The sequence below is a fragment of the Nomascus leucogenys genome, chromosome X (genome assembly GCF_006542625.1).
Source record: "Nomascus leucogenys isolate Asia chromosome X, Asia_NLE_v1, whole genome shotgun sequence".
Taxonomy (NCBI): Eukaryota; Metazoa; Chordata; class Mammalia; order Primates; family Hylobatidae; genus Nomascus; species Nomascus leucogenys.
Window position 1 is genome coordinate 64,406,652 of NC_044406.1, and position 24,574 is coordinate 64,431,225.

The 24,574-nt window shown below is 37.9% G+C and overlaps 1 protein-coding gene across 3 annotated transcripts in view; it reads right to left on the minus strand.

Annotated features, from left to right (window-relative positions):
- The window catches only part of PHKA1 (phosphorylase kinase regulatory subunit alpha 1), a 139,129-nt gene that overhangs the window by 31,296 nt on the left and 83,259 nt on the right, over nucleotides 1-24,574 (minus strand). For 2 of the 3 annotated variants that reach the window (XM_003280876.3, XM_003280875.3), the window contains exons 17-25: nucleotides 22,813-22,891; nucleotides 18,968-19,134; nucleotides 16,594-16,770; nucleotides 15,094-15,185; nucleotides 14,590-14,729; nucleotides 6,809-6,965; nucleotides 5,099-5,178; nucleotides 394-472; nucleotides 124-253 (exon numbers count right to left, since the gene is read on the minus strand). In XM_003280876.3, coding sequence (XP_003280924.2) covers nucleotides 124-253; nucleotides 394-472; nucleotides 5,099-5,178; nucleotides 6,809-6,965; nucleotides 14,590-14,729; nucleotides 15,094-15,185; nucleotides 16,594-16,770; nucleotides 18,968-19,134; nucleotides 22,813-22,891 — 1,101 coding nt within the window. The remainder of the gene's footprint in view (nucleotides 1-123; nucleotides 254-393; nucleotides 473-5,098; nucleotides 5,179-6,808; nucleotides 6,966-14,589; nucleotides 14,730-15,093; nucleotides 15,186-16,593; nucleotides 16,771-18,967; nucleotides 19,135-22,812; nucleotides 22,892-24,574) is intronic. The other variant, XM_003280877.3, reaches the window with a different exon arrangement.

Sequence of the window (24,574 nt, forward strand, 5' to 3'; positions counted from 1 at the left end):
GTTGCCATATCCAGGTTCTGGGCTATGGATAAAAATGTTTTAGCTTGCTTTCTTTCCTGATTCCAAACTCTATAAACTTACATCAAAGTGAATTCTACCTAAAACAGTTACTGAATTAAGTACCTGAGCATCGAAGGGAGTGGGCCAGTTCTGTTGCCATAACTTGTATGATCAGACCAATTCGAAGTCGAAACATTTCAGCAAAGAGGCCAGGCTGGGTTCGCATATACATGGCTAGATATACCATTATTTCCTGCACGCAGAGTAGATATAGACAAAAATAATGGCCTAGGTCTCACAATGCCTATTTTGTTGTCTTTGGAAATTGCTAGATCAATTAAAAACAAACTTTAAAATATCAATCACCAGATTAGCCTTTACAATTCTTCTCACCTGTGTAAGGATTGAAATGCTCATATCCCCTTCACTGGCTTCATCTATCAGCTGAGTGAGCGCCTCATAGGGCAGAGGTCTAAGGAAGAAGACAGTGAAGAAAGACAATATTCTACAACCACTTAATCTTAAATATGTTGAAAAAATGAAGAAGCTTTATCCAAGTCCAAGTCACTGCCTCAACATTTCATCATTACCAACAGCATTCTGATTCTTTCAAACTTCAAAGCTCATTCATTGCCTCCTGAAACCACTCTGGCCCATATCAACTTAGAGGAGCTCTGCTCTCTTCTCTCTAAATCTGGATTCTCTTCCTCCTTCAAAATTTATTTAAAACTCACACCATGATGTTCTTCTAGACTAGTATTTCATAGTTAGCTTTGAACATTTGACAAGTAACTATTATGGCTACAAAGTACTAAATTAATTTTAAGCTGTGCTTTTTTTGTAATACACAATGTTTCTACACATTTACGGGGTACATGTGATGTTTTGTTACATACATAGGATGTGTAATGATCAAGTCAGGGTACTTACGGTATCCATCACCTTGAGCATTTACCATTTCTTTTGGCTGGGAACATTTCAAGTCCTCTCTTCTAGTTATTTTGAAATATACAATACATTGTTGTTAAGAAGTCACCCTACTCTGCTACTGAACATTAGAATGTATTCCTTCTTTAACCAACATCTCTTCAGCATCCCACCCCTACAATGGAATACTAGCTGTGCCTTTTTGAAACCATTTTATTACTTTACAATCACAATTGACAGAGTTGTTTGATTTTCTATAGTTTCAATTCACACACGTGCACTCACACACACACATACGCAGAGGTATACACACATCCTCCCACACTTCTGATTCTCCTGCTGACACAAAGCACTCTGGGGCATGAACCATGCCATCTTCTTTGGACTACCTACAGTGTCACAAAACTGATACAAAAAAGATTCTTTTTCCAGAAGATTTTATGGATTGAATTGTGTCCTCTCCTCAAATTCTTTTCTTTAAATTTTTTTTAATTTTTAATTTTTGTGGGTCTATAGTAGGTGTATATATTTCTGAGGTACATGAGATTTTTGATACAGGCATTTGACATATAATAATCAAATCAGATGCCGGGCGCGGTGGCTCACGCCTGTAATCCCAGCACTTTGGGAGGCCGAGGCGGGCGGATCACGAGGTCAAGAGATCGAGACCATCCTGGCTAACACAGTGAAACCCCATCTCTACTAAAAATACAAAAAATTAGCTGGGCGAGGTGGCGGGCGCCTGTATTCCCAGCTACGCGGGAGGCTGAGGCAGGAGAATGGCGTGAACCCTGGGGGGCGGAGCCTGCAGTGAGCCGAGATTGCGCCACTGCACTCCAGCCTGGGTGAAAGAGCAAGACTCGGTCTCAAAAAAAAAAAAAAAATAATAATAATCAAATCAGGGTAAATGGGGTATCCATCTCATCAAGCATTTATCTTTTGTGTTACAAACAATTCAATTATACTCTTTCAGTTATTTTAAAGTGCACAATTAAATTATTTTGACCATAGTCTCCCTATTGTGCTATCAAATACGAGATCTTATTCATTCTCTCCAACTACTTTTTGTGCCTATTAACCATCTCCACCCCCAACCCCCATAAACCCTGCTACCCTTCCCAGTCTTTTGGTAACCATCATTCTACTTTCTGTCTCCATGAGTTCAACTGTTTTGAATTTTAGTTCCCACAAATCAGTGAGAACATGTGACCTTTGTCTTTCTGTGTCTGGCTTATTTCACTTAACATAATGACCTCCAGTTCCATCCATGTTGTTACAAATGACAGGATCTCATTCTTTTTTGTGTCTGAATAGTACTCTCTTGTGTATATGTACCATATTTTCTTGATCTATTCATCTACTGATGGACACTTAGGTTGCTTCCAAATCTTGGCTATTGTGAATACTGATGAAATAAACACAGGAGCCGGGCGCGGTGGCTCACGCTTGTAATCCCAGCACTTTGGGAGGCCGAGGCGGGCGGATCACGAGGTCAGGAGATCGAGACCACGGTGAAACCCCGTCTCTACTAAAAATATAAAAAAATCAGCCGGGCGTGGTGGTGGGCGCCTGTAGTCCCAGCTACTCGGAGAGGCTGAGGCAGGAGAATGGCGTGAACCCGGGAGGCGGAGCTTGCAGTGAGCCGAGATCGCGCCACTGCACTCCAGCCTGGGCGACAGAGCGAGACTCCATCTCAAAAAAAAAAAAAAAAAAGAAATAAACACAGGAGTGCAGATATCTCATCAATATACCGATTTCCTTTCTTTTGGGTATATACCTAGCAGTGGGATTGCTGGATCATATGGCAGCTCTATTTTTAGCTTTTTTCAGGAACCTCCAAATTGTTCTCCATAGTAGTTGTACTAATTTACATTCCTACCAACAATACATGAGGGTTTCCTTTTCTCCACATCCTTGCCAGCATTTGTTATTGCCTGTCTTTTGGATAAAAGCCATTTTAACTGGGGTGAGATGATACTTCATTGTAGTTTTGATTTGCATTTCTCTGATGATCAATGATGTTGAGCACCTTTTCATATGCCTGTTTGCCATTTGTATGTCTTCTTTTGAGAAATGTCTATTCAGACCATTTGCCCATTTTTAAAGCAGACTATTAGATTTTTTTCCCTATAGAATTGTTTGAGCTCCTTATACATTCTGGTTATTAATCCCTTATCAGATGGGTAGTTGGCAAATATTTTCTCCCATTGCACCTTTCCAATTTGCTTTAAATGCTGAATGACTGACTGTAGAATGGTCGATGCCGAGTTCTTCGGCAATTTCTCGTGTAGTTTTAAGAGGATCATCTTCAACGATTGCTCTCAATTGGTCGTTGTCAACTTTCGATGGCAGGCCACTGTGCTCCTCATCTTCAAGGCTCTCGTCTCCTTTGCAAAACTTCTTGAACCACCACTGCACCATACGTTTGTTAGCAGTTCCTGGGCCAAATGCCAGGCCTGTAATCTGGGACCTCAAAAACCTGCTTGGTGCTCTACCCCACTGTGGCCAACCTGGTACCTAAGCTGCAAGACAAAGTCCCCTCTACTCTTCCCTCTCCTTTTCTCAAGCAGAAGGAGTCTCTCCCTATACCCACCACAGCTGGGCATGTGTTTGGTCACACTTGGAGCCAGAATGTCTGGTCACTGTGCTGATTGTTCAGGGCCCAAGGGCTGTTTAGTCAGCATGTGATAAATCCTGCCAAAACTGGGTACTTCCCTTCAAAGTAGCAGGTTCCTTTCTGGTGCAAGGTGTGTGTCAAAATGTCATCCAGGAGCTACAGACTGGAATGGGAGTCTGATGCCTCTGCCTGGTGCCCTATCCTACTGTGGCTGAGCTGGTATCCAACTTGCAAGATAAAGTCCTCTTTACTATTTCCTCTCCTCTCCTCAAGTGGAAGGAAGGATTCTCTCCCAGAGTTGCACTATCTGGAGTTGGAAGAGGGGTGGCACAAGCACTCCTTTGCCCACTCTCGCTGATGTCTCACTAGGTCGCATGTATCCCAAGTCCACTGGCTTCAAGTCCAGCACAGCACAAGGATTTGCCCAGGAATTGCAGTCCTTGTGGCCTAGACTGCTTTTTGAGTCTATTTAGTACCCAGAGCACTTTAAGCCCATGGTGGTGAAGCTTGCTGGAACTTATGTTTCTCTAAGCCTTCATATGGGAGCTTGAACTGGAACTCAAGGGTAACAGAAGTCATGGACATAAACCAGGAAGGAAGTAGCATGCAGACATCAGCAAAAGTATCCCTTCTGTAGCCAATGTAGTAAAAGAAATTTTGTAAACAAAAAACATGCTCTGGATAGAGTTTAACCAGGAAAAAATGAGGGAGAAATATTTACAAAAGTTTTTTTACTACATTGGCTTCAGAAGTAGAACTGGCAAGCAGGGGGGGAATACCCTTTTTTAAAATTACTCCTAGTAGAAAAACAGATTCTTCAGATCATTTATGAATGAAGTTAGAATCTGTCTAAAAATATTTCTTGGAGATACAGACTGTTTGCAAGATTTAAATTTTGGCACTGGTGTGATATGAAATTAAACACATTTACTGCAGATGAATTTTACTGGCATGGCCAGTGGCAAAAGGAAGACTCATGTATAAAGATTCAATTTTCCATCCCAGCCCCATCACTTGACTCACATCTCCCTCCAGACCAAGCCTATCTTAGGGTACTGTTTCCAATTGGAGGCTGTGGCAGACCTCAGACAGTGGCACTCTGATTACAGGGTTCCTGGAGGGGTGCTACCTCACATTGCTCTGTAATTAGCCATTTTTTCCTCTTTGACTATGACCGCCATCCCCTTTAGTCCCCATGAGCCGCATGGAGTTTCATGGTCAGCCCTGTGCTCTAGCCACTTTCTTTCACTTTCTCTTTCCAGAATATGGCTGATATTTTCTGGTTGCTAATTCAAGGTACCCTGTTTGTTTTGTTTTTTTGAATGGCAGGTATGGAAAATCCAATAAGTAAAAAGAGTTTGAGTACTATACTCTCTGTGAGTTTTCTCCTTCATTTACTCTTGCCCTATCATTACCAACATTCTTCCACTAGGTATCTCTGATAGAGGTGAACATATGTAGGACATTATCATCCACTGACAGATTAGGGCAAGGGAATTGTAAGTCCACACCACTCCTTCTCAGAGAAGCCTGATCAAACCCAGCCATACTCACGCAGAGATAGTCTTTTCTCGAGGTTCTGGAGGAAGTCCCACTGTCAAATGTTTCTGGTGGGAGAGAAGGTCTGTGCAGGCCTAACAAGAGATAGCATAATATTATAGTTTCTGAAACACCTCAGGTTTCCACAAACATTTCTCTTTTCAGCTTAAAAACCTTTGCTCCTCCTTAACATAATGACACACTGAACCCTCTTCCTCAGAAAATACCATGAAGACCAGAAAAGAAGGATTTCTAGGAAGAAACAATGAGGTCTTTTCATCTATCTCCTAGAAAGCAGGAACTTTTTTTTTTTTTTTTTTTTTTTTTTTTGAGACGGAGTCTTGCTCTGTCACCCAGGCTGGAGTGCAGTGGCGCGATCTCGGCTCACTGCAAGCTCCGCCTCCCGGGTTCACGCCATTCTCCTGCCTCAGCCTCTCTGAGTAGCTGGGACTATAGGCGCCCGCCACCACGCCCGGCTAATTTTTTGTTTTTTAGTAGAGACAGGGTTTCACTGTGTTAGCCAGGATGGTCTTGATCTCCTGACCTTGTGATCCACCCACCTCAGCCTCCCAAAGTGCTGGGATTACAGGCATGAGCCACCGCGCCCAGCCGAAAGTAGGAACTTTTTTGTTTGGTTGGTTTATGGGTTTTTTTTATTTATTTTTTAAAAATTTGTTTAAATTTTTATGGATAAATAAGGGTTATACATATTTATGGAGTACATGTGATATTTTCATACAAGCATACAACATGTAATGATCAAACCTGGGTAATTGAGACGTCCATCACCTCAATATTTATCATTTCTTTGTGTTGGCAAGATTCCAAATCTACTCTTCTAGTTATTTTGAGATTTACAACAAATTATTGTAAACTATAGTCACCCTATTGTGACACTAAACACTAGATCTTATTCCTTCAATCTAATTGTATTTTCGTGCCCATTAACCAAACTTTCTTTATCCCCCACTCCCGACTACCCTTCCCAGCTTCTAGTATCAATCATTCTACTCTCTACCTCTATGAGATCAACTTTTTAAGCTCGCACATATGAGTGAGAACATGTGGTATTTGTCTTTCTGTGCCTGGGTTATTTCACCTAACATAGTGCCCTCCAGTTCCATTCATGTTACTGTAAATGACAGGGTTTTACTCTTTTTAATGCAGAATAATATCCAATTGTGTATATATACCACATTGTCTTTATCTGTTCATCTTCTGATGGACATTTAGGTTTATTCCATACCTTTGCTATTGGGAATAGTACTACAATAAACATGGGAGTTGTAGATACCTCTCCCATATACTGATTTCCTTTCTTTTTGACATACACCCAGCAGTTGGACTGCTGGATCGCATGGTAGTTCTACTTTTAGTTTTTTGATGAACCTCCATACTGTTTTCCATAAGTAGCTATATTAAGTTCCATTCCCACTAATGGTGTACGGACGTTTCCCTTTCTAGGAGGTAGGAACCTAGTGTAAATTCATTCTTAAGATATAGAATTCTTAATATCATTATAAAGATGTTATGGTTTATAACATTTTATAAATCTACAATTCTTACTTGTCATTCACAAACAAAAAGAACTGAATACCAAATTTTATGTGGAAAAGACATCTCAAATGGTTAGAGGCTATGGTTATTTTAAAAAACAATTATGGAAACCAATTTTTAAAAAGCACTCTTATTTAGATTTGGTATAAATTCAAGAATTTATAGTACCTCATCAAGTGCTTCCACTGTCTTCCTTAAGATCCCAGAAATGTATCGGATCAGGCCCCAGTGACGAATTTCTCCCACTTTGCCATACAGCTCGGTAAGAAGCTCTCTCACTGTAGCACTCCCTTCATGATACAATTCAGTGTTCCAGTCAGGTCCTCTAGAATTTTAACAACAGGACTACATCAGTTATAAGTAAAGCTTCTGGCAATCATCTTTTCTTTCAGTGTTATAATGAATATGCCTGTTTTTGATAGGTCTCTCTCACTAGGAAATCAATGTAATTTACTAAGAATCCTTATAAAACTATGATTAACAGTCAGCCCTGAAAGCCAGTACCTACACAAGAATAAGTCTTAGTTTTAGCTGTGCTTTTGACAAAATGCATTCTTTTACCCTATTCATGGGCTTCAATATAGTTGAAATTAAAGACAAAGATTTAACAAAAGAATTATTTCAAAAACCACTGTAAGGAAAGTCATATGACAAATTACCAACTAGGAAAAAATGTTTGCAATTCATAGGATAATTTCCCTTATATATAAAGAACATGTAGATTTAAAAAATTAAAAACAAATGAAAACCTGGCAAAACAAATACTGCTGGCAAAACAAATAGATGGCTTTTAAAGATAGGAAAAGGTGCTCAACCTCACTCATAGAAAAATGTTAACTTAGCACTATATCAAGATAACATTTTTAACCTATCAGATTGTCAGAAGTCCCTAAAGTTGATAACACTATTTTGGTGAGGCTTTCAGAAAACAGGCACCATCAATATGCTGCTGATCGGAATAAAAATTGGACAATTCCTCTGGAGAGCTATTTGGAAATATATATCAGTATTGAAAATATTTAAAAACAGCCTGGCAATTCCTAACATGGTTAAATGCAGAATTACCATATAAGCCAGCATTTCCACTACTAGTTATACAGCCAATAGAAATAAAAACGTATGTCCACATTAACTTGTACATGAATGTTTATACCAGCATTATTCATAATAGCCAAAAAGTAGAAAGAACCCAAATGTCCATCATCTGATGAATGGATAAATAAAATGTGTTATATTTATATAGGATATAGTATCTGGCAATAAAAGAATGAAGTACTGATACATGTTACAACACGGATAAACCTTGAAAATATTATGTTAAATGAAAGAAGCCTGTCATAAAGGACCACATATTGCAATACTCAATTTATATAAAATGTCTCAAGCAAACAAATCTATACAGACAGAATGTAGATTAGTGGCTGCCTAGGGCTGGGGGGATGGAGGGATTGGGGGTTGATGGATAAAGGAAGTGGGATTTCTTTTTGGGGTAATGCAAACGTTCTAAAATGAATAGTGGTGAAGAATGCACAACAATGTGAATATATTCAAAGCCATTTAATTGTACAGTTAAAAATTACCTATTTTTTGATCTATCAATTCGAGTTCTGGTTTACTTGCAGGATAAATTTCACACACGTGAAATGCTGTATGCTATAAGGCTATTTGCTATAGCATTTTTGTGATTGTGAATTCTGGCAACAATTCAAATGTTCATCAATAAGAAACTGGCTAAGTAAATTATGATATATTCAAATAATGGAATGACACACAATTATTCAGAAAATATGAAATAGATCCAGATTGTGGTATTATATTTTCAACAATAGCTGCAACAATTTCCTATCCAACCTACTCTTCTTACAGTGTGACTCTCGCACTCCTCCCATGAAGAGATGAGTTCTGTGTTCCCTTCCCTTGAACCCAGGCATGCTTGTGATTAAGGCAAAAGTGACTTACCTAATTTCTGAGGCTAGGCTATACAAAGTAATAGAGCTCCCAGCTGGGACATTTACTAGTAGAACCTAGTCATCATGCTGTGAAGATGTGGAGAGACACCTGAGGAGGTCATCTGTGGGTGTACCAGCTGTAGGTAACCTCAGCTGAGGTTCTAGCCAACAGCCAGTATCAACCCCTAGACATGTGAGTGGGCAAGCATTGTGAAGATTCCAGCCCCACACATTGTTGACCAAAACTAAATGAGAGACCTCAGGTGAGAACTGCCTGGCTGAACACAGGCAAGTCCCAGAACTGTGAAAGATAATTTAAAAAATTTAAAACTTTTTTTGTTATTTTAAGCTACTGAGTTTCAGAGTGATTTGTTATGAAGCAATAGATAATTGGAATATATATGTAGTTATCATCAAGATATATAGTTTTAGTGAAAGAAAGCAAGGTAGAGCTGTGTGTATACTATGCTACCTTTTGAATAAATAGGGGTAAAATTATCCACATATATGTCTGTGTTTACCTACATATCCATAAATGTCCATGGGAGGATACACACACACACACACACACACACACACACACACACAACACTGACTGCCCATGAGAAGGGGAACTGGGTATCTGGGGGAACAGAGATGGGAGAAAGACATTTTCACTGTATATCCTGTTGTACTTAAAAATTTTTCAACCATGGGAATATATCTATTCAATATATTAAATTAAAAAACATGAAATAAAATGTGCTATAGGAAGAGTTATTAATGGATGGAAAAAATCAGTGAGCAAAAGTTTGAAGAGTAACCGTATATTTATGTAGTCTCAAAGTACATATCTACAAGATACTTTTTTAATTACAAAAGATGACATAATAACTTTACAGTGTAGGTACATGGAAGAATCTACCTTAACCAAATGATCAAACCAAGTGATCAAAGTTTACGGTATCAGCAATGGGACTAATCAACACTATGATATGACACATGGAAAAGAACTTGGCATTACCTTAGTAATGTATAATCTGAATTTAATCATGAGGAAATATCACATAAACTGAAATTGAGGGATATTCTGCAAAATAACTGGTTTGTACTCCTCACAAATGTTAACAACATGAAAAATGAAGACTCAGGAACTGTTCCAGATAAATGGAGACTCAAGACACCTGAGAACTCAATAAAATTCATGATTTTAGATGTTCTTTTCTATAAAGACACTATTGGGCTATATGACAAATCTTAATAGTATCTGTAGATAGTTAATAGTATTGGTTTAATGTTAAACAATTCCCTGACTCTGGCAATTATACTGTGCTTATGTAGGAGAGTTCGTAATTTTTCGGAAATAAACACTAAATTATTTAGGGTTAGATGGGGATCATGTCTGCCACTTACTCTCAAATGGTTCAGAAAAAAATAATATGTGTGTGTGATTGAGTATAGATGATGATATCAACGTGAAAGAGAGAGAGAGAGAGATTAAAAGCTCAGTGGAAACATCTGATGGATCTGAATGAGGGCTATCCAGAATTTTTATTGTACTATCCTCACAACTTTTCTCTAAGTCTGACATTGTCAAATTTTAAAGATATGAAAAAAGTGCTGTGAGATCTCAGAATCAGTGGAAGATTATTTTTACTATTAGAGATTGGAGAAAGTTTCATGTGGGTGACAGATGACCTAGGCCTTGACAGAGAGAAATGCAAGAAGTAGAAATGGAGTGTGGTAAAGGAGACTATTCTAGGCAGAGGAAAAAATAAGAATCAAGGTATGAAGGTAGACATGTAGAGGCTGTGCTTTGGGTATGATAAATAGACTGTTTTGGTGACAGCATTCACATTGTAAGGGAAGAGCAATGGTAAATAAAAGTTGAAAGTCAAATCATAGAGGATTTAGATTTGGCCAATGATTCCCTATGGTAGCATTGATGCTGTAGCGAGAGGCAGGGGATGAGGAGGAATTGAAGACAATGACACAATTTCAAGTCTGGGTTACTTGAAGGAATGATGATACCAAGAATAGAGTCAGGAAAGACAATAGCAGTAGGTTTGTGGTAAAGACAGTGAATTTGACTTTAGACATGTTCAATAGGAAGATATATATTTGAAAATAAATTCTACTCCAAATAAGACTATGTCACAACCTATTATAATAAAAATGTCAAAGATCAAAGACAGAGAGAATTCTGAAAGCAGTGAGAAAAAAGAAGCAAATAACATATAAGGGAATCTTAATAAGCCTAACAGCAGACTTCTCAGCAGAAACCTTATAGGCCAGGAGATAGTGAGATGAGGTATTCAACGTGCTGAAGGGAAAAAACTGCCAGCCAAGAATACTTCAGAAATGAAGAAGATATAGACTTCTCCAGACAAACAAAAGCTGAGGAAATATATAACCATCAGACCTGTTTTACAAGAAATGCTAAAGGGAGTTCTTCAAGATGAAAGAAAAAGACATTAATGAATAATATGAAAACATCTGAAAATACATGTCACTGAGTACACAGTCATATGAATACTCTATTAATCTAACGATGGTGTGTAAATTACTTACATCTTTAGTATGAAGGTTAAAAGACAAAACCATTAAAAATAGTAACTACAATAATTTGTTAAGGGATATGCAATATAAAAATTTTAAATTGTGACATCAAAAACTCAAAATGTTGGGAGGTGGAGTTAAAGAGTTTTTTTTCTTCTCTTTTATTGTAATCATAGTTAAATTGTTAAGATTTTTTGTAAGCCTCACGGCAACCACAATGCAAAAACATATAATAGATATGCTAAAAATAAAAAAGCAAAAAATCAAAACATATTATGAAGGAAAATCGCTTAGCCATAAAGACAGATAGTAAGAGAGAAATAAAAAAGGAAGGAAGGAAGGAAAGGAGGGGGGAAGGAAGGAAGGATTGATTCTACAAAACAACTGGAAAACAATTAATTAAATGGCAGTAGTAAGCCATTACCTACCAATAATTACCTTTAATGTGAGTTGATTAAATTATCCCATTAAAAAGCAGAGTAGCTTAATGAATAAAAAAAGCCAAGAGCCAACTATATGCTGCTTAAAAGAGATTCACTCCACCTGTGAGGACATACATGGACTAAAAGTGAGTGGATGGAAAAAAGATATTCCATGCAAATGGAAACCAAAAGACAACAGATGTAACTCTACTTGGATAAAACAGACTTTCAGGGCCAGGTGCTGTGGCTCACACCTGGAACTCCCAGCACTCTGGGAGGCTGAGGCAGGAAGATGGCTTGAGCCCAATAGTTTGAGACCAGCCTGGGCAACATGGCCAGACCCCAGCTCTGCAAAAAAAAAATTAAAAATTAGCTGGGGATGGTGGCATGCACCTGTGGTCCCAGCTACTCAGGAAACTGAAGTGGGAGGATCGCTTGAGCCCAGGAGTTTGAGACTACAATGAGCCACGTTCATGGCACTACACTCCAGCCTGGCTGACAGGGCAAGACTGTCTTAAAAAAATAGATTTTAAGTAAAACACTAAAAAGTGATATAGAAGGTCACTATATAATGATAAGGGGGATCAGTTAAGCAAGAGGATTCAACTATTGTAAATGTATATGCACCCAACATTGGAGCACCTAAGCATATAAAGCAAATATTAACGTACCTAAAGGGAGAGATAGACTACAATACAATAATAGTACGGGCCTTCAACAGCCCATTTTCAGTAATGGACAGATCACATAGACAGAAAATCAACAAACAAACATTGGATTTAAACTGCACACTAGACCAAATGGACCTAATTGATATTTACAGAACATTCCATCCAAAAGCTACAGAATACACATTATTCTCAGCTTTACATGGAACATTCTGTGGGGAAGATTATATACTAGGCTACAAACAAGTATTAATGAATTGAAGAAGATCAAAATCATATCAAGTATCTTTTCTGATCACAATGATATAAAACTAGAAATCAATAACAGGAGAAACCACAGAAACTTTACAAATACAAGGAAATTAAACATGCTCCTAAACAACCAAGGGGTCACTGAACAAATTAAGAAGGAAATTACAAAAATTTCTTTTGGCAAATGAAAAGGAAATGCAACATACCAAAAGATATGGGATACAGAAAATGCTATTCTAAGAGAGATGTTTATAGCAATGAATGCATATATCAAAAAGTATAAAGGTCTCAAATAAACAACATAATGTTACACCTAAAGGAACTAGAAAAACAAGAACAAACTAAACCCAAAATTAGTAAAAGGAAAGAAACAATAAACATCAGAGTGGAAATAAATAAAATAGAGACTAAAAAAGCAATACAAATGATTAACAAAATGAGAATTTGGTTTTTTGAAAAGATAAACAAAATCAACTAAGCTTTGGCTACACAAAGAAAAAACGAAAGAATACCCAAATAAATAAAATGAGAGATGAAAAGGAGATATATAGCCTGGGTAACATAGTAAGACCTCGTTTCTATAAATAATTAAAAAAACATTTAGCTGGACATGGTGGCACGCACCTGTGGTACCAGCTACTCAGGAGGCTGAGGTGGGAGGATCACTTGAGACTGGGCAGTGAAGGCTGCAGTGAGCCATGATCGTGCCACTGCACTCCAGCCTGGGCAACAGAGCGAGACCTCACCTCAAAATTAAAAAAAGAAGATGAGATATAACTGATACCACAGAAATAAAAAGAATTGTTAGAAACTGTTATGAACAATTATATGCCAACAAGTAGGAAAACCTAGAAGAAACGGATAAATTTGTGAACACATACAATCTACCAAGATTGAAGTATGAAGAAATAGAAAATCTGAATAGATCAATAACAAAGGAGATTGAATCAGTAATAAAAAGTCTCCCATCAAAGGAAGCCCAGGACCAGATGGTTTCACTGCTGAATTGTACCAAATATTTAGAGAACTAATACTAATTCTTTTCAAACTATTCCAAAAAACTTCTTCCAAACTCATTTTATGAGGCCCGCATTACCCTGATACCAAAACCAAACAAGAACACAACAAAAGAAGAAAACTAGAAGCCAGTGAGAATGCTCATCCTATAATGATTATAAAACCATGGTGAAACCCTGTCTCTACTAAAAATATAAAAAAATCAGCCGGGCGTGGTGGCGGGCGCCTGTAGTCCCAGCTACTCGGAGAGGCTGAGGCAGGAGAATGGCGTGAACCCGGGAGGCGGAGCTTGCAGTGAGCCGAGATCGCGCCACTGCACTCCAGCCTGGGCGGCAGAGCGAGACTCCGCCTCAAAAAAAAAAAAAAAATAAAAAAAAATAAAACCCCCAATTTAGTCTCCTTTCCCTGGGCTCTCAAGCCTTTTTGGGAGCAAGCTGGGAACCTTCTTTGCTCTTCCTAGAAAGCCTCATTATATGAGTAATAAATATTCCACACCTTCTTGGTATGTGTATGTCACCATCCATCTCAACATCCAAACCAAATTTAGGGGAAGAAAAGTCCATCCTGCCTCTTCATGGTGACTACAACATGGAAAAGGAGGCAGAACAGATTATTTTTGTGTTGGCTTGTGGGGTTTAGGAGAGAGGAGTTCAATTTGGACATATTGAGTTTGTACTAATACAAAGTACCTAGCAGGATGCCTGACACATAGCAAACAAAAATGTTAGTTTCTTTTTCCTATAAACCTCTATATTCTTACTTTTCTTGAGTTAAAAACTTATCTGTACATTTGACCAAATAATGGAGGCTTAAAAATAACCTAATGACAGTAATACTTATCAGTTATCGATCACCCACCATGTGCCAGGCATTGTATTAGAGACTTCGTGGATATTACATCTTAATGTTTACAGTACCTCTGAGGTATATATAATCCAAATTCTATAAATGAGGACAACTGAGGGTGTGAAGTCACATGATGGGTAGATTGTTAAACTATATTCAAATCCAGATCAGCGAAACTCCAAAAGCTGTGCTCTATTTATTATGCTATAATTCCTGATTATGAACATTAAACTAGATTGATAATATCCACCACTTACTTCATAGTGTACAGCATATAGAGGATATCAGCTTGTTCCTGTAAGCTTGAGGTCTCCTTCAACTGTAAAACCAGTGCTTTAAAGTCCACCTCCCCAGACTGGTCTCTAGGAAGATGTATTTCTACACGAACAGAGGGAACCTTTAGTTTGAGAAATGACGAAAAGAAATTAAGTTCACAGGTGCTCAACTTAAATAATGTCCTAGAATGAGTCATCTTTTCACCTCTAAACCTTTTCCAAGGAATTCTTTAAATATTAAAGAAAGGCAAAGCAAAAGCAATGAAACCTTCCAGATGTATAATACAGCAATCTAGTTTTCCCAAAGTTTGACCAGACAAACTTGCCCAATGTAAAAGTGAACTGAAAAGAACATGTATCTTCACCAGGATAGCATTTTGCGTACCACTAGTTACTAACAAGAACCATAATGACTAGTCCTATTATTTCCCATAAAGATGGCAGTTTTTCAAAAAGCTGATAAAAATACCTCCTGCGCAAATTTACCTGGTTCTCCTGTCGGGAATGAGGTGAATCAAGTAAGTTGAATGAAGGCCGGGAAGCCTGAAATAACTTCGTAGGAAGATACATGTGAACATCTGCAAAAATATGACATTTATGGGAAATATTAGGTAATTAGGAGACTAATAGAAATGCACAGTTGACTTCAACAATTAAGTCACATGTGAGTCAGTTCTTTATAGAACAAGAATGACAAATTTCTCCTTTCTTGGTAATATCAAAATAAATATGAATATAAGATAATTTAAATAATGTGCAATTAATAAGTATATTTTGAATTGAATTTCTAGAATTATAGCACTAGCTGGACATGTAAGATATTAAATTTACTAATGTAATTAATCCACAATGGTGCGTTCACTGATACTTTGATGGAATACGACATATAATAGAAAGAACTCAGTTGCATTTTATATTTTCCGAACTTTTCTAGGTGAATATCTGGCTGCTAGTGGTTAAATTTCCCTAAGAATAAGTGAATGGATGATCCTATCTAGGGAATTAAAAAAATGTAGTTGCTGACTTTGAGATATTCCTAAGATTTTTTACTTACCGTTCATTGTTGAAATACTTACCATCACTTCTAAGGAAAGATTTGTAATTTTCACCACTTTACAGATACAGAAAGAGAGATACAGAGCTCAAATAACTGTTCAAGCAAGTAAGTAGCAGAGCTGGGAATTAAGCTCAAGTTTTCTGGTTCACAATTGAGAAGTGTAACAATAAATTTCATCTCTTCATATAAGCCCTTTCTCAAGGAAGCATACTCAAAGGGTATGCTGAGCTTTTCCCTATCATAAATGTTAAATGATTCCCAATGTTCATGTTTAATATATTTGGTTAGTAATGGTCAATAAAGTTTTAGACAGCAAGAGCATGCATCTCAGTCATTCTCATCATCTGTAAAATGTTAACATTCAGGTCTTCTAGGTGTGGCCGAAGAGCCCTTCTCTCCTTTCATATCCAGCTACTATAAAGACACTGAACACTCTTAGGAACTATGACTACTCCTGGCAATGTGTGGCAGAAGACACCCTCCACTGCGAATACAACTGAAGGAGGGTAGTGGCCATGGGGAGGAGAATGGCAAAGTTGTAAAGAGTGAGTATTATATTTGACAAAACAGCTCTACATTGCGGAAACAACAAAATTCCATAGAAGTAATTTTCCCAAAGGAAAAGCCCTTTCTACCATTTCAAACTTTAATGTTACAGTTGAATATGCTCCATGTCTCTTGTTCTGCCTCTTTTTACCATGTTACCAGTTAAACCAGACTACATAGCACTACCTGCAGCATAACTATACACAATTCACTAATTTTACAAATATTTGAGTGTCTAATGTGTTCTAGGTGCTGTCTGAGATGCTGGGGATAAAGCAGTGAACAAAACTAAAGTTCCTGCTTACATTGTAATCAATGCCCGCCCCCATCCTGGGCTTCACATCATCCTGTGCCTGACTCTGGTGAGTCACGGCATTACTCACTCTGTACATGCAGTTCCTTGGCCTTGGTCACCAAGGACATTAAGTCGCAGGTTGTTTGCACAGCAGCTCGGAACCGATCTAGCCCTCCCTTCTGTGAGGTAGGGGCTAGTTTAGGATGGGGAGCAGTGTGTGCCAAAAGGCGATCTAAATAACGGGCAACGTCATCACCACAGCGAGCTGCAAGGTTAGTGGGGGGAGGGGGAAGAGAAAAGAATGAAAATATTTTAGTTACTTTACAGTCTACCCCAGCATAGAGAATTATTGGCTCCTGTGCTCACAACACAGCACCAGAAGTAGGTTGTTTTTAGCTCATGGAGGGAAAGCTTGTGATCATGACATAACCTCATCACTTTAAGATCCAGCGACCATGGCCATTTACCAGGATCCACCTCTTCTTCAGCTTGCTGAGACAAGGTCAGCGTTCTTGAAAGCAGTATGAGCTTGTTTTATATTGGAGCAAGCATTTAGCAATCTGTATATTTGTGTGTGTGCATGTGATGGTAATGGTGGCAGGGATGGAGGAGGAACAGAACAGGGAGCTTTAGGTCGCACTAATGTGAGGGGACTTTGGTGAGGAAGGGCCAGGAAAGGGCAAAAATCTTCTTAGTCACCTCATTTGTTTATTCACCAAATATTTGTTGGCTGCTGTGTACCAGGCACTGTACTAGGTGCTGACATTTCAGTGGTGAAGAGGATGGATATGGTCCCTATCTTCTCGGGCTCCCCTTCTCCGATATACCTTCTATAACATTATCTCTGAGTATGGGTAATGGAAAGAAAAACATACATGTATCCTGTGGAAGCTTAATATTTCAGACTTTACATGAATATTCACAAGGTTTATAGTTAGAAAAGCACACTATTCAGATCGATACCAAGTCTGCTATATCAGTCATGAGTCATCTGGTTTTTGATGATATTTACTGATATCTCCAGATGTCTTTCTGTGCTCTGATGTGACTAATGCAAACTAGTAGAGCTGTGCTCATATTCAGTGACATCCTAATGACAAAGATTGCAACCTTGAATACAATCTAGAAACTTGAGTGGAGTATTATGAAGAATATGGAGAGAAGCTCTTTACCCACAGAAGGGCTGGCAAGCAATGAATACATTCATTTTGAGACCACTGATGAGTAAACCTGGAACTAGGAAAGTGATTCAGAATGCCATAATGTCATATTCAGTAATACATATCATTAGAAATATATATTTTAGTAATCCAATGGAATGAGTACTACAGATAAAAATCACAACTATCCATAGAATAGCAAACAATCTCAATATATGATCTTCTCATTTAATTTTCAAAGTATTTTATGCTAAGACATCATGACTTTGGTTATTACTGATAACAGTAAATAGCCTTGTATTTAATGTACTTTTCCAACAAAGAAATTCAACTGTTTTAGATCTTACAAAAACAAATACAGAATGAATGAAGTGGTGCTTAGTGAGTAAATGTCGGGCCCAAAAAAGAAAATAGTCCTTCTGACTGCTAATGTGTTGTCCTATTGTATGAGATTGTGCTGGCTGACCTCACTGAGGGCAGCAAATTTATTTTTTTCTTTTCTCCAACATACCACTCTTAAGATAAATAAATTGGCTGCCTTAAGATACAGGCTAACAGTCAAATACCCAGACAATGAAAGCAGGCAAATCATGTTTTAGAGGGCTAGACAAATAATTCTTTCTTATTGGCCCTTCTTTGTATGAGATTCAAGCAACATAATGCCTGCTCTGCCTAAGTCAGTATTTTAACACTGTAGGGTAGTGTTGCTGAGTCACTTTCAATTCATGCCCCTGCAATGCTTTCTCACTATATCACCTGTGTATTCCTAGAAGCCAATTAGAGTTTGACTTAGTTGTATTTGCCTAGTTTGTACTATGAAAATAACAGACATACTGAATAGGCTTTTTCAAAATACACAGACCTCCCCAGAGATTCTGATATGCTCCTCTAATATTATATGAAAAGGACTCTAATTAAATTTCATATTTTTATACTTTTTAATGTCAAAAAGCAGTACTGTATATGTATTATTTTCCTACTTCAGACTTGATTAATCATCTCTCACTCACCACTGCTTTTTCCCATGTCAAAATCACCAGCCACTTCAAATGCCTGAGAGAGGAATCTTCCCCAATCTTAGTAAGGGACAGTCCAACTCCATACTCCACAATTACCACAGGAATATTAGACCAGAAACCAAAGGTAAGTAGAGGGAGGAAAAGTAAAGCCAAACAAAAGTAGAGATCTAGAGTGAGGATAGAACACTGTGAGACTGCTGGCAGCATAAATTATTAAGGATGGTGCTAAACAATATTTTGTAGTTTTGTTCAGCCAGGCCAGTGCTTTATGAAGCCTCCTTACCATGACTGGTTGAATCATAATCATTCATCCAGTTGCCAGATTCCAGGTAATCATAGTTGTCATCGTAATCTTCACTGTACAGCTTACCCTCAGGTCCAGGGTCCATGAAGCTCAGGTGTGTGCAACAAGATGTTGTCAAAAACTCTGACAATTTACCTGTTTGAACCCTAAAAATTAGAGGAGGATAGAAAACAGAAAATCAGGGGTGATCCTTTTTAAACAACACAATCTTAGTGATAGAAGAACACCTAATATGTTTTGTTGGGGGATTACTAATGTGCATACATTAATATAAATTTTGTAAAAATAAAATTTTACAGCACCCCTAGGCATGGTGTACATCTCAAATGGTTAGGGGACTATATTAATAAAGGTTACAATTATGGATTAACAATCCACCAGCAGACCAGTTTTGCTCTCTTCTACTGCCATATATTACGTTGCTAACTATGCCAAACATCTGGTAAAAATTTGCGTTGGCTACTGGAGAAGCCTGGAGAAAATGAAGATAAATCATCACAAACCCATCATTTCATTAAAAAAATACCCAAAGGCCATTTGAACATAAACGATGGTACTTGACAATTCTGTAAATTATAGTAGACTGTAAGCCATATCGTCTCCTACTTATGAAGACAATTACAAAACCCAGAAGCAAAGTCAGCATTACCAAATTTCTAAAGAGGCCAACTTGAAGGGGCTATCAATGGCCACACCTTGGATAATTAAAATATTGAAATAATGACATTAATGGATCATGGCATATTGAATAAAATAATAATCCATGAATCTGTGCTGATACTAAACTACAAAATAAAAGGGGGGAAGGGAAAGCTCTTTTTTTAACATAAGAATTTCAATCAATAAATGTACCCAGAATGATAGAAACACCATTTAATAACTCCATTAGTAATAAGTGAATTCATGCAAGGATCAACGGAAGCTAATACAATTTGATCAAAGACTGTTGGAGAAAGGATATGCAGAAACCTGGCAGATACCAGGTTGAACACTTTAACCAAGTGATCAAGGTTATCATCACCCAATAATGTTACGAACAAATCTCATGTGCCTCTGATATGATGCACTGAAAGAGACTGTAGTAAATTCTTATAATTTTATGTTTCCCTGGCATCTATTTTGAATATAAGCTTAACTTTCTCATACCAGAAGCAGAGTGCAGGAATCTTTGACAGTTTCCAGTTCTATACCTCCCTCAGTTCCTCACTGTGGTCAGTCCACATATCTGCCTTATACAACTTCCTCCTGGGAACCACCTCCCTAAGGGACAGCTAAATATGATCTATTTGACTAGCCTCAGTGATCCTCACATGCTACATGAACTATGCCAATATGCCACAGTGACCACCTCTCAGTCACAGTGTGACCTCCAGGAAGTCATGCCTACTTGCTTTAAACCCACCAATTAAAACTCCCCAAGGAATATCTGTTTGGATAATGCCCTGGACCTCAATAAAGGAATTGGCCCATGGGTCTCTCTTTTTCTCTCTCCACATGCTCCCTGACCTCAGTGTGTGTGGCCTCCAGGTATTCTGTGTACCCCACCTGCAGGACCTGTAGGTAATAAAATCTTTATTTCCATCTTGTGCCTCTCCTAACCATTGAAGGGGTGCTCTCCATCTTAAAGATCCTAACTTAAAACAAGGACCCAACATCACACAGGTAGTATTCCTGCCAAAAACATATAGCCTGAATCTAATAATGAGAAACAACCAGCCAAATCCAAATTGTGAGATGTTCTGCAAAATAACTGACCTGCATTCTTCAAAAATGTAATGAAAACTGTCATGAAAGATTGACAAAAGTCTGGAGAACTCTTCTCGATTAAAAGATACCAAAGAGATATAACAACTAAGTGCTAACGTGATCTTTGATTGGATCCTGGATTGGTGGGAAAACAGCTATGATAAAACATTATTGGGATAATTGGGTAACTGTTTTTATTTTTCCTTCTACTTTATTTCCAACTTTTATTTTAGGCTCAGGGGTACATGTGCAGATTTGTTACATGGGTAAATTGCATGTCACAGGGGTTTGGTGTACAAATTACTTTGTCACCCATAGTAAGCATAGTATCCAATAGGTAGTTTTGCAATCCTCACCTACCTCTCGCCCTCCACCCTCAAGAAGGTCCTGGTGTCTATTGTTTCCTTCTTTGTGTCCATGTCTACTCAATGTTTAGTTCCCACTTATAAGTGAGAACATGTGGTATGTGGTATTTGGTTTTCTGTTCCTGCGTTAATTTGCTTAGGATAATGGCCTCTATATGCATTCATGTTGCTGCAAAGGACATGATTTTGTTCTTTTTTATGGCCTTGTAGTATTCCATGGTGCGTTATGTACCACATTTCCTTCAACAAGTCCACCATAGATGGGTATCCAGGTTGATGCCCATCTTTGTCTTTGCTATCGTGTCTAGTGCTGTGATGAACATATGCATGTAAGTGTCTCTATGGTATAATAATTTATATTCTTTTGGATATATATCCAGTAATGGGACTGCAGGGTAGAATGGTAGTTCTATTTTAAGTTGTTTGAGAAATCTAAAAACTGCTTTCCACAGTCTCCCAGGCTGGAGTGCAGTGGCGCAATCCTGGCTCACTGCAACTTCCGTCTCCCAGGTTCAAGAGATTCTCATGTCTCAGCCTCCCGAGTAGCTAGGATTACAGGTATGCACCAACACACCTGGCTAATTTTTGTATTTTTTGTAGAGAGAGGTTTTTGCCATGTTGGCCAGGCTGGTCTTGAACTCCTGGCTTCAAGTGATCTGCCCCCCTTGGCCTCCCAAACTAAGTGTGATGATTATATTATAGTTATATGTAAGAATGCACTTGTTCTTAGACAAAACAAAGAAAACTTAAGTATTTAGGGTTGAAGAGTTATGATGTCTATGGCTAATTATTTTAGCAAAAAACCATGTGTGTATATATATGTATATATATTATAAAACACATAGTATATGTAGTATGTACATATGTGTGTATATGCATATGTATGTGTATGGGACTACGTAGGGAGGAAGAGAGAAAGGAAGGGGGGAAAGGCAGGAAGGGAGGGAAGGGAAGAAATAGAGAATGTACAGTGGGACAAAATGTTAATAACAGGTGAATCTTGAGAAAGGGTATATGGGTGTTCAGTAGTATTCTTGCAAATTTCTGTAAGCTGGAAATTTTTCAAAATAAAAACTTAGGGGGAAAAAGAAAAGCAGCTAGAATCAAATAATCCAGTAGGCATTAAAAAAACAAAACAAAACAGGTTTTCTGATCCTTTGAGATCTAGGCAAAGAACAGGGTAGGAAAAACTTCCAACCTTCCTCTACAACATTAAATTCCTTGATTCAATCTATCAAACATTAGCTCCTCTAAGTAGGATGGGATTATGTTATTGAAGATACAGTTAGCCCCCACTTACTCCTGCAGGATATGTTCCAAGACCCCCTTGTGGATTCCTGAAACTGCAGATAGTACTGAACCTTATATATATATATACTGTGTTTTTTCTTATACATACATACCTATGATACAGTTTAATTTATAAATTAAGCATAGCAAGAGCTTAAAATAATGAAATAGAACAATTATAACAATATACTATAATAAAAGTTATGCGAACGTAGTCTGTCTCTCTGTCTCAAAATACCTTACTGTACTGTACTCACCTATTTGCAGACTATAGGTTGACCATGGGTAACTGAAATATTGGAAAGTGAAACTGTAGATAAGGGGGGACTATCATACACAGAAAGGCATCACAGGTATGCCACTACTATATGCAGCCCCCTAATTTCATTTCATTTCACTAAAGAGTGTATAGAGGTCACTTACCTTGCCCCACCAAAATAGCCATCTTGCATTTTTCGGAGTGCTGCCAGGATACTTGAATTCAAGCTTGTTCCATCTTCATCTTGAAATGAACAGAATTTTAAAACAATCTTTGTGGTTTTAACTCTGAAGTAGGGGGAAATCTTGTAATTATTTCAAATCAACATTCTGGTGGTTACAGTACAAACGAGACACTCCTCATTGACCACCCTGATTTTAACAATTCATCTGAGAGCCAACAACACTTAAGAATGGGCAAATAGTAAGGGATGATGACTGACAGATTTCCTCAAAGGCATTATCTTATTTGTCAGAAGTACTTAGCACAGTGCCTGATGGCAGAACACTGAATGACTACTGAATGCTGATAATAATACCAGTAGCCACTACTTGTTGAATGTTATGTGCCAAGCACTGTGCTAAACATTTTATACACATTATCTCATATAAAGAACCTTGGCACATATGTCTGTGTATAGGCATAAAAAATATCTAGAAAGCTAACAATTATCTGATTTTATGTGGAAGGAATCATACTACACATACTCTTTCATGATCTGCTTTCTAACTTAACCTTTGTAATAGCTAAAAATAATTCCTAGTAAATTTAGACTTTTATATTATAATCAACACTGTAATGAAGACCATTGTACCTACATCTTGATGCACTTATTCTATTATATCCTTAGGTTAAATTCTTACAAGTAGAACTATTAGGACAAATGAAAAACCTACTAAGTAAATTTACAGAGACTGCCAAATTACCCACTATAAGAGTTGTGCCAATTTTATTTCCACCAACAGTATAGAAAGTGACTTTTTCTTACACTTTTTTTTTTTTTGAGACAGAGTCTCGCTCTGTTACCCAAGCTGGGGTGCAATGACGTGATCTCGACTCACTGCAAGCTCCGCCTCCCAGGTTCACGCCATTCTCCGGCCTCAGCCTCCCCAGTAGCTGGGACTACACGCGCCCACCACCACGCCCAGCTAATTTTTTGTATATTTTTTTTTTTTTAGTAGAGATGGGGTTTCACCGTGTTAGCCAGGATGGTCTTGACCTCCTGACCTCGTGATCCACCCGCCTCAGCCTCCCAAAGTGCTGGGATTACAGGCATGAGCCACCGCGCCCGGCCTTTCCTACACTTTTAACAACAATGGGCAATAATCTTTTAAATTTTTCTTAATCTGACAGGTAAAACAAGAAGATATTGTTTTAATTTTATTGCCAATAAGATTATGCATATTTTCATGTATTTACTAAAAATCTGTGTTTCTTTTATGAATTGCCTGATAATGTCCTTTTCCCATTTTTCCATTAGGTAGTTTATCTTTTTTCAATTGACTTTCAAGAGTTCTTCGTGTTTTGTGGATATTACCCTTTTCGCTCTCATATGTATGACAAATACTTTATCTAGTTTATTATTTTTCTTTCAACCGCATCCACAGTGCTTTTGATATAAAAAATTTTCATGTTTTAAAATCTGACAATATTTTATTTTTGTGTCTTGCAAAGGACAGCTCTCTTCAACCTAAGATAACAAAAATATTCCCATATATATATACATATATTTATTTATTTATTTATTTTTTTGAGATGGAGTCTGGCTCTGTCGTCCAGGCTGGAGTGCAGTGGTGCAATCTCCGCTCACTGCAAGCTCCGCCTCCCAGGTTCAAGCGATTCTCCTGCCTCAGCCTCCCAAGTAGCTGGGACTATAGGTACGTGCCCCACACCTGGCTGTATTTTTAGTACAGATGAGGTTTCAAC